A 10919-nucleotide genomic window follows, 5' to 3' on the forward strand; every position below is an offset into this window, starting at 1 on the left:
CATTACTCAATTAATAGGAAATGGGATTTTAAACCAGGTAATTAACCTTCTCTAGTTATGCCTTAAGAAATACACATGGAGGGAGACTTGGGATAGGCTTTTGAACTGAAGTGGTAGCTATATAGAAAGCAAGGAGGGAACAAGTATGAGGGATAATGGAGGGAAACTTACTGAATACAAAGCTGATTGCTTGTGAATGGTAATGTAGGTTGCTAAATTTGGGGTTAGAAGAGAACTTAAAGGTTAAAAAAATTTTTTTGGAACCTGAATTAACAGTAAAACCATTAACATATAGCAAAGTCAGAAATATTTGGAAAAGCTGATAATGAGAAGTTTGGGAAGAAATCGAGAATGAATATTTGAAATTTGAGGTGTTATAGCCATCCAGCAGAAGTTTAGCAAGCAATTTAAGGTCTAGGCTCTTAAATAAATATAGGCAGAAGATGCAGCTTTGGAAATTATCTATGCAAATGCATTAATAAAAGTTACGACAATGAATGAGGTCATCAAAAAAGATAGCATAAAAAGAAATGAGGAATATATTGAGCTGAGAATAGAAGCTTGGGGGTATCTCTACATTTATGTGGTGAAAGAAAGAAGAGGATCCAACAAAGGAGACTGACGGGTCATTAGGAAGATAGGAAAAGGATCAGAATGGATTAACTTCATGAAAGAAAAAGGAGAGAAGAATATCAAAACAAAGGAGGTAGTCAATAGGTAGTAAAGTATAGCAGAGTATATATTTAGGTATAAGAAAAAGCACTAGATCTTGCAACTAGTAGGACATTAATGATCTTTGAGAAAGCAAATCTTAGTAGCATAGTGGAGGCAAAAGCTAATTTTGAAGGGGACAAGAATAGAAGCAGTGGTATGGACAGGGGTTGGCAAACTATAACCCACAAACCAAGCCTACTCACATGCCCCCATCTGATTTTGTACAGCCTGCAAGCTTAGAATGGTTATTATTCTTTTAAATAGTTGAAAAAAATCAAAGACAAGAAGATTTCATGATATTTGAAAATTGTACTAAATTCAAATTTCAATGTCCATAAATAAAATTTTTTTTGGAACACAGCCACACTCACTTGTCTATATATTGACGGGGGCTGCTTTTCCACTGCAAGATAGAGTTGAGTAAGTTGCAAGAGAGGCTATATGGCTTATGAAGCCTAAAATATTTACTATCTGGCCCTTTATCCTTGGTATAGATTATTGTCTCAGGAAATTTTATGGTAAAAAGAGAGATGAGAGACAAGAAAGTAGTTCAAGAGTGAAACTAGGTTTTGAGAGTGATTTATTTTTATTTTATTTTTTTATTTTTTTGATAGGAGAGACAAAAGCAGATTTATAAGCCAAGGGAAAGTAGTGAAGGAGAAAGTTTTGAAAAAAAAAAGCAATTATTTTATGGTTTGTTCATTCTCTCATATATTTCTGGTTCTTTATCTGGTTTTCCCTTTCTCAGACTATTTTTAGAAATTTCCAATGAAGATCATTTCAGCCTTGTTTGAAAATGATGTAACTCTTAGACATTCCTTAGGTTTTTTTTTTTGACATTCCTTAGGTTTGAAAAAAAAGTGTGTATTTGAAAAAAAAGGTGTATCTCACACATACACCTCCCCCTCCCCTAAACAAGCATTTAGTCACTCAAATTTTGTTTTACATTATTAAACTGTTATGTCACAATTGGAATTTCAGCTTGTTAGTGATTATTTACCCTGTGTTTGCAAAATGTTAATGTTTTTTGATTTCTCAAGTGGTATTATATATATTATACCTCCCAATTAACTTCTATTTAAATGAATATGTACTACCATTTATATTTGTGGAGAGAGATTTCTTGAGAAATGAAAAAATGAGATTTTTAAAAGCAACAGTAGTCATTAAGACAGTCATCTGTCTGTCTTTGTCTTTTGTAAAAGCTGCTTTACTTGATAAAGGCTACTTTGATATTATGTCATAGTAGAAGCTCGTCCTATATTCCTGAGGATCTGCAGAAATATTTGAAAAGGAAATGTTTGGACATGATTTTAGTAATACATATATAAAGTGTGGATAGGAAATAATGGTGTGTACTGTGCTGTGTGTCTTGAAGAAAGGAATCCCATAAATTAGCATGCCCCTGGCCTTGTTCATTTTCCCATGCTAGGTATATTCCCAGGATCTTTCCAGACCCTATCCAAATGCAACTGTTCTGAGCCCAGGCTTCTCAAGTCCTGGTTTTCTGATAGATGGCAGGCAGCTAGTGATTGTTTAGGTCCTAAGTACCCAGACCTAAAAAAGCAAGTTTGCAAGTAGAGACGGCTGCAAGAGGCTTATCTGTATGTGAATTCTCAAATTGGTCTCTAACAGCCATTTTTTGTAAGAACCACCTTTAGTTATCTGACTCAACTTCTTTATTGAAGTGTCCTGCATAAAAGAGGATCTTTTTTTTTTTTTCTGGCGTTAAAAGCAATTGTTTCCTAGCACTTAACAATTTACTTGCTCTTTTCCTTTTCCTACCTGAAGTGATTACATCATTTTTCTTTTCTTTTCTTGGCTTACTTTTATTATACAACATAGACAATGTATCCGATCAGAAATGTCAGTTGAAACCCCTTCCTCAACCCCACCCATTAATTTGACTGACTCTATCATGGAAGGCTGTTGAAATGGGTTTGTTTTGGACTCATATCTTAAGGAGTTTACTTACCTGAAGTGCTACAACAGATAATCTTTTATATCTTTTTTAAATAGTAGACAATTCCTTATTCATAGCAGGTCTCTAGAATCCAGTGTGTAATTTATACTTTTAGCACATCTCAATTCAGACTAGCCATATATCAACTGCTCAATAGCCACATGTGGTTAGTGGCTACCGTACTGGTCAGCACAGTGCTCGAACTTCATGAAAAGCTTATTCCTATAGCACAAATTTCAGGTCCTATTTTATATGGTAAGCTTCTAGGGCTCAAAGTATAGTTACAAACTACTTTGATAAGAGAAATCAGTACTTTTTTTTCCCCCAGGTACTGGTTTTATGATCTAGGATAATTTGAAATCATTGTGCACACTTAGAATCAGTAGAATGGTCTCAAAACTTGAGATTTAATTACAAGTTTATCTTTTTCCTTTTGGCATTAGAAGTGTGATTAAAAAGCAATGAAACTGGTTTTCTTTAGTGGTTTTTAAAACTGGCCCTAACAATAGTATCCAAAGAGACATTCTGATGAATATTTTAGCAAAGTTATTAGCTACAACAGTAGGATAAGCATATAGCCATGGGGTAAGACACTTCAGATGTGTGATATTCATTTGGATGTGCAAATTATGATCTATTATTTACAACTTATTTTCATTCCCTTACAGCCTGAGCCATGTTTATTTATTAATCATGCCTTTAATGCAGTTTCCCTAAGTTATAGGTAATTTTCATTTCCTGTGTATAGAGTGAGTAAAGGAGTGGGGATCGAAGCCACTCAATTCCTGGGCACAGTGAAGTGGACCCACTGCACATCTCTGTCAGTGCATGACCTCCTCAGACTTAGGAGTTCTGCCCTAAAAAGAGACAATAGACCAAGTATGCACGCAGACACTTTCTAGCTATGATGTTTCTGACAAAACCAAAGGTGATAATCATATTGTAGATACCTATGAAATGCTGCAAAAACTGCCCCTGAAATTGCTGGCAACTGCATTTAATCCTTCAAGGACATTTGCTAAGCATCTTCATGGATTATGATAGAAAAACTGTTCCCATGATTTTTTTGTGTATGTGATTTTGTGTGAAAACCTAGTTTATTACCACCAAAACGTCAAGAGGATAAAAAGAAACAACCATAATGAGATGGTATTAGAATTACTATTTTTATATAAGGATCTGCTTCTAACAACTTGAATGTGAAATGTGGCTTTCCTTTTTTCCATTCAGCCTACCTAGTCTTCGCCCAATGTTGGATGTTAATTATTTGCCACTGACAGACATGAGGATAGCACGAACATTTTGTTTTACCAATGAAGGACAGGCATTATACCTCGTCTCTCCTACTGAAATTCAGCGGTTAACATACAGCCAAGAAATGTGTGATAATCTACAGGTAGGTCAGGAAGTACATTTCCTTTGGACATGGTTGTTAAAACAGAATAAGAGATATCTAAAAGCTAAAATATCAATAGGTCAGACAATAAATATGACCTTTCTAGAACAAGTTTTAAATATATGTTCTTCATTGTGACCCTACCGACTTCTAGTGTGGTTTTAGATATGCAAAGAAATAATAAGAGGGATAAAATGTGAAGATCATCTTTGTTTGTTAATCTTTTTGTTGTTTTTACCCATGGAGAATCTTCTGAACTATTATAAACTCTCCCCCCAGGTGGGAAATAAGTATGTACACACAAAAATTTTGCCTACAGTACAGGGAGTTCATGGACTTCTCTGAAAAAAACTTAATTTTGATTAAGTGCCACACAAAATAAAGATATATCCTATAGGTGAGAATTGAGCATTTGTCTTTCATAGTAGCAGTAAGCATAGCCTAGAAACAAGATAGATATAAAAGTCTATCAAACCTTGGTAAATAAGAATGGTCACATTCTTTTAAAAGCTCATCTTAGAGATTTAACTGGTTGAACACCCTCATTTTACTTTTTTTTTTTTTTGGAGACAGAATCTCACTCTGTTGTCCAGGCTAGAGTGCCGTGGCATCAGCCTAGCTCACAGCAACCTGAAACTCCTGGGCTCAAGCAATCCTCCTGCCTCAGCCTCCAGAGTAGGTGGGACTGCAGGCATGCGCCACCACGCCCGGCTAATTTTTCTGTATATTTTTAGTTGTCCAGCTAATTTCTTTCTATTTTTTCAGTAGAGACAGGGTCTCGCTCTTGCTCAGGCTGGTCTTGAACTCCTGACCTCGAGCTATCCTCCTGCCTTGGCCTTCTAGAGTGCTAGGATTACAGGTGTGAGCCACTGCGCCCGGCCTAACACCCTCATTTTACAAATAAGAAAACTAAAACCCATTCATTATAATATAAAGGTTAAGAGTGTAAGCTCTGAACTATTTGAGTTGTATTTTGGCTTCCCCATTTGTGTGACTTTGGATATTTTACTTACCTGCATGCTCTACTTCGTCAGAATTGAGTAAGAAATTCATATAAAGCACTGAGCACAGTACCTAGAATAGAGTAAGTTTTTAAAGACAAATAATAAATATTATTATCATTATTCCACAAATATTTATTGAGCTTTTATTATATGCCTGGTACTTGGCTAGACTCTAGGAACATAATAAAAAACAAGATACAAGTCCCTACGTGCTAATGTGGAGAGAGATAAGTAAACAGACAACCACAGTACTCTGTGGAAACTGCTGTATACGGCTGTGCCGGTGCTGGGGAGATAGCCATCTGGGTTGATGGAACAGGAGGCAGGTGCTAGTTAGAGAAGCATTATGGGCACAACTGACTTCTGAAGGCTAGGTAGGAGTTATCGAGGTGAATGGATGGCTGGGGATGAAAAAAGTGAAGATAGTCTGGACAGAAGTAGTGGCATGCAAAAACTTCAGAGTTAAGGAAACTGCCAAGAAAGTGCAGAATCTGGAAGCGAAAAGAGTGGAGGTATAGTGCTGGAGGATTCGTCAGGAGCAGATCTTGGAGCCCCTTGTAAGCTCCTTAAAGGGATCTAGCATTTATCCTAAGGGCAGTAGGAAGTCACTGAAAAGTTTTAGCAGATTTGTTTATTAAGGCAAATATTCTGGTTGTAGTATGGCAATTGGTTTTGAGGAAGCAAGACTGAAGGTAGGGAGAGCAATTAGAAGGCTTTTTGAAATAATTAAGGCCAAAAATTACAGTGTTTTAAAATAAGGGAGCCAATAGTGAAGATAGAGAAAAGTTAGAAGATGCGTTAGCTATAAAGTGTAGTCACTTGGATTTGAGGGTTATTTGATATAAGAGAAAGGAAGGAATTAATAATTATTTCTGGGTTTCTTGCTTGAGAAACTAAACAGTGCTGCCATTTCCAAAGAGAAGGGCTTCAGGAGGAAAAGCACAGGTCTAGTACATAGAGTTGAGGGGAGATGATGAAGTTAAAGTCATACAGGAAGTTCATCGACAAACTGATAGGAGACCACAGATCACCTGACTGTTGGTCTAAGTTCCTTCCCCGACACTGATGTTTCTGAAAGTTTGATCTACTTTAGAAAGACCTGGAAAACAAGGTCTGGTAAAAATACAACCAGAGCACATCTATGTAGATTCAGATTTAGTACATATGGAATGCAGCCTGAAAGTATGCATTTCTTCTTTTAAATTATTTCTGGTAGAGTCTTGCTATGTGTTGTCCAGGCTGGTCTCAAACATCTGGCTGTAAGTGATCCTCTGGGCTCGGCCTCCCATAGTGCTGGGATAACAGGCATGAGCCACTGCACCAGCCTTGCATTTCTAACAAGATATTTCTCCAGTCATTCTAAGGCTCACCAAATAGTGAGAACAATTGTACCTCACTATATAGTAGCTGCCTATTTTGACTCATTTAAATTACCTTGAACCATTTCATTAACTTTGAACTTGGTAGAAAAATAGGTCCAACCTTCTTCCACATACCACCAAAGGCTTCCTATTTCATAGAAATCACATTTGATTCAGGGAAGGGAACCAGGACAGGAAAGAGGCTGCGGTAATTGAAAAAGGATCAGAAGTGCAGATTGGTAGTTATTGATCATAGGTGGAAATTAATGCTAAGGTGAATATATTAGCTTCCCATGCTTTCTAATAATGAAAGGGAGAAGAGTGGAGGACAGAAAAAAAGAGAAATTTTAGGATGTCAGTTACTAGAGAGGGGAAGGAAAAGGAGATGAAGAAAAATGCCAGAGACAGAATGTGAGCAAAGTAAAAATCATCAGGAAAATATATGGAAAACAGACTTTTTTTCATGATGTGTTCTAACATACCACAGTGTTACCTTTTCATTTATTAATTTGCTTTTTAGTTTCTCTAATGCTTTTTTATTTGAATTTTGTACAGGACATGCTAGGAGATTTGTTTACTCCTGTAGAGACACCAGAAGCTCAAAATAGAGGATTTCTCAAGGGACTGTTTGGTGGAAGTGGACAAACATTTGACAGAGAAGAGCTCTGTGAGTAAACTCCTGATTATAAAAATATATCTCAAAATAGGCCTGTTTTTCTCTATCTCTGTGTGTATGTGTGTGTAACAATGTAATATATGATTTCAAACTCTAGGTTATTTTTTACTTTTATCTTAAAATTTGAATATTTCCTTGTGTACCATAAAAATTATTTCTGTTTACCAAACATGAATAAAATTGGTCACTTCATATTGGGGAATAGTTTAACAAGAATGATATATGTAATTCATACAACTAAAGAGCAAGCTAATAAATATCTCATTTGCAGGTAAACCATACCTGTATAACAAGCTGAAGGTATTCAATTATTAAAGTCTGGAACAAATTTTTTTTAATCTGCCTGCCTTTAATCACTGCTAGGAAACCAATTCTTTATTCAGAATTCAAGGTTTATCAGTGCTACAGAATAAATTACTTTAACAATCTACCAGTGAGACTTTGATAAACAATAATTGAAAAGCAGTAAGAAGATACTAGGGAACAATTTTTAGAGAGACGATAAGAATATATTTTCCAGAATATCTCACCACCATTTGGTCTTACAGATCAAAACTCTCTTTCTCTTGGATGTTTAACCCTGCAAAAAGATCTAGGTGTTTTTGTCTTTATACAATGGATATTATTTGGCTATGAAAAGGAAGTCCTGATACATGCTACTACATGGATGAACCTTGAAAACATCCTAAGTGAAAGATGCCAGACAAAAAAATGCCACATATTATATAATTCCATTTATATTAAATTTCCAGAATAGATAAATTCAGAGAGGCTGAAAATACATCAATGATTGCCTGGTGCTAGGACAAGGAGGGAATAGAGAGTAACTGCTAATGGGTATGAGATTTCTTTTTGGGGTAAATGAACATGTTCTAAAATCAGATAGTGGTGATGGTTGCCAAAATTTGTGAATACACTAAAAACTAGTGAATTGTACACTTAAAAGGGTAAATTTCATGGCATGTAAATTATATTCAGCTAGTATTTTTTGTAAAAAAAAATCTAGATTCCATTTTCTTTTATTTAAAAAGAAATCCGTTACATCCTTGGGAATGCTCACTAAATTTCTGCCAAGATAGCTATTTTTCAATAAAAATGTTTTACTTTATTGAAATTGAATAAAACTGAGCTTTGTAAGTGACTAAGAATTTTGTTAGCCTTTTATAAGTCACAAAATTTTAACATGTGTATATTAGTGTCCATCATTCATATATTCATATACCCCATTCTCTAGTATTTAGGGGAGCAGGGAGAGAAAGAAAAACATCCTGAGGCCTACAAAGGCTGATCCATTGAGATGAACGAAGAAGATTGGGATAAAGACCTGGGCAGAAATTTAAGAAAATGGTCAGACCTAAGATTGGAACAGACACTGATATGGGTTGGATATGAGGTCACATATGTTTTGAGTATTCGCATTCAGCCATGTCAAGAAATGCGATTATGCCATATTGTGTGAAACATACACACACACAAAAGGCACATGGTAACAATCTCTCTCACAATCTCTTTCTTAGGCATTTTTCTTGGGTAAGCGCTAATATCTCCAAACGCATACATATGACAGGACCAAATATGTCTCTCTTTTTAATAAGAATTATGACAGTAGAATATAATGCAAGTACTTTGTCTTGGTGACTATTTGAATTACTGAAAACATGTTTTAAATTGCTATGGCTTGAATTCCCAGTTGGGGAAGCTTCAGCAGGAAAAGCATCCCGCAGCCTTGCGCAACACATTCCCGGACCAGGTAGTATAGAAGGGATGAAAGGTGCTGCTGGAGGCGTCATGGGAGAGCTGACCCGAGCACGGATTGCACTTGATGAGAGAGGACAAAGGCTAGGAGAGCTGGAAGAGAAAACTGCAGGCATGATGACCAGTGCAGAAGCATTTTCCAAACATGCACATGAGGTAAACTGCCTAAGTAAAATACAGGCATCTTTATGCAGTAGTAATTGTAAATTTTTAGGTCCTGCACAAGAAAGCTTAAACAGCAATGCCACATGAGTAGTCCTGTGTGAGATTCAGAGTAACTTGGATCTCTTATAAGTATTAGTATTCCCTTCATATTTGGGAAATAAAAGGTTTTTAAAAAATACTATAATATATTGGTACTTCTTTACATTAGGAGATAATTTAAAAAATTATTCATTGGTTCTGATACATTGAGTCTGTTGTGCATCTGCTGCTTAAAAGATGTTTAGGTGGATGATGTGGGTCCCCCAGGAAGGTGCGCGGGGCAGTAGAGGCTGACAGCCACACCCTCCATTCGTCTCAGTCATTAAAAATCATTTCCTGTCAGCTGAGTCTTTACAGCTTGATCAGGTATTTGTGTTTGTTTTATAATTTTATTATAAGTTTCGAGATTTAGTTAGATATGCATTAATTCAATATGGGCTTGATTTGAACAGCACTTCTAAAGATTATTTTTACCATCTTACGGTGACTGTTTTTTTCTTTGCAGTTAATGCTGAAATATAAGGATAAGAAATGGTACCAATTCTAAACTTCTAAAGAAGCCGTGACTGCTTTGAGAAACCATTATTCAGGGAAACTAAATTTATTCCCAGCATCACTATTCAACTGCTAGAAGCCAGTTCCTTCTACAAAATGTTCCATTACAGTCAATCTGAAGTTATCATAAAGGAGACGTGTCAGAGACACAGTACAACCAAAAGGCTGGAGCCCTGGTTAAAATCCCAAGATATGTCTGAATTTGCCTTTTCCCATGTGGAATGGAGCTACCATCTTGGCATGTCATTTGCTAAGGATTTACATTTAGGAACTATGGGGAGTCCTTTTGATTTGAAAATTCCTGTACAAACAAAAGCATTAATGCACTTAATGAAAAAAAAATCTTTGCATGATAAATTAACATCTTAAGAGGAAAAGAAAAAAAGCATGTTGTGACAGAAGAGAAAAAGATTTATGGTAAACTATTTTTGTAAATTGGGCCACACCTGACAATTTAAAAAACCTGCATTAGAAAATTGATCAGTGCATTTCAAACCTATTTGCCATATCCAACTGAAAAGGTAAACAAGAACCCAGAATTTTCTTCTCATCTGTAACTTTTAATATTCTAGGACATTACTGAATTCTTATGGCAAGAGTCTGATAAGTGTTCTTCTCTCCCCATAATATTTTACATTATTCACAGTTCTCAGTCATAAGCAAGTATTGCCAGTATAGTAAATTTTTCCCAACACAATTATTTCCATTTCTATCACCTTCAGAATGGGTTGCTAAAAATAGCACAAACCATGCAGGATTGGGTCACCTGAAAGCATTTTTTCAGCCTGGCTTGTACTCCGCAGGGGAGTTGATGATAGGTTTGGGGAAATTAGGCTACAGGAACAATACAGTTTTGAGAACCGATTTCACAAAAAGTGAAATTTCACGCACCCCAATTTCAGTTTCTAAAGTGATATATTTTTTAATTCCATTTGTATCCTTGTCTGTAAGTTACACAGTATATTACTGTTCAAACCCAGTGGGGTCTACAACCCAAAGGTGCTTTTGCAGCCTGACATTCACAGACCAAACTGGTCATTCTCTTTAGTGTGATTCAGTAAAACCTCAGTTAATGTTTTTGGAAAGGGATTCTGATTTACATTTCTGATTAACAAGGGCTTTCATCAGAAAATACTTTTTGGTTCAATACTTATTGTTGGAAATCTTTATAAAATGTAGTGATGCTTTTCCTATCTTGGCCTCAGTCATCATTTTGGACAACAGAAATACATAGAGTTTAATGATACAACATCAATAATTTTGTCCCCAATTAGGTCTAATAATATAAGCC

At 35.8% G+C, this 10919-nt stretch overlaps 1 protein-coding gene across 1 annotated transcript in view; it reads left to right on the top strand.

The window, feature by feature from the left end:
- STXBP5L (syntaxin binding protein 5-like) overlaps nucleotides 1–10672 on the top strand; it is a 386990-nt gene extending 376318 nt beyond the window's left edge. Inside the window, 4 exon segments of the mRNA XM_012640519.1 lie at nucleotides 3908–4073; nucleotides 6994–7105; nucleotides 8805–9025; nucleotides 9579–10672. Coding sequence (XP_012495973.1) covers nucleotides 3908–4073; nucleotides 6994–7105; nucleotides 8805–9025; nucleotides 9579–9620 — 541 coding nt within the window. The 3' untranslated portion in view covers nucleotides 9621–10672.
- The last annotated feature ends 247 nt before the right edge of the window (nucleotides 10673–10919 follow it).

Source organism: Propithecus coquereli, unplaced genomic scaffold (genome assembly GCF_000956105.1).
Source record: "Propithecus coquereli isolate 6110/MARCELLA unplaced genomic scaffold, Pcoq_1.0 Scaffold10, whole genome shotgun sequence".
Lineage (NCBI taxonomy): Eukaryota > Metazoa > Chordata > Mammalia > Primates > Indriidae > Propithecus > Propithecus coquereli.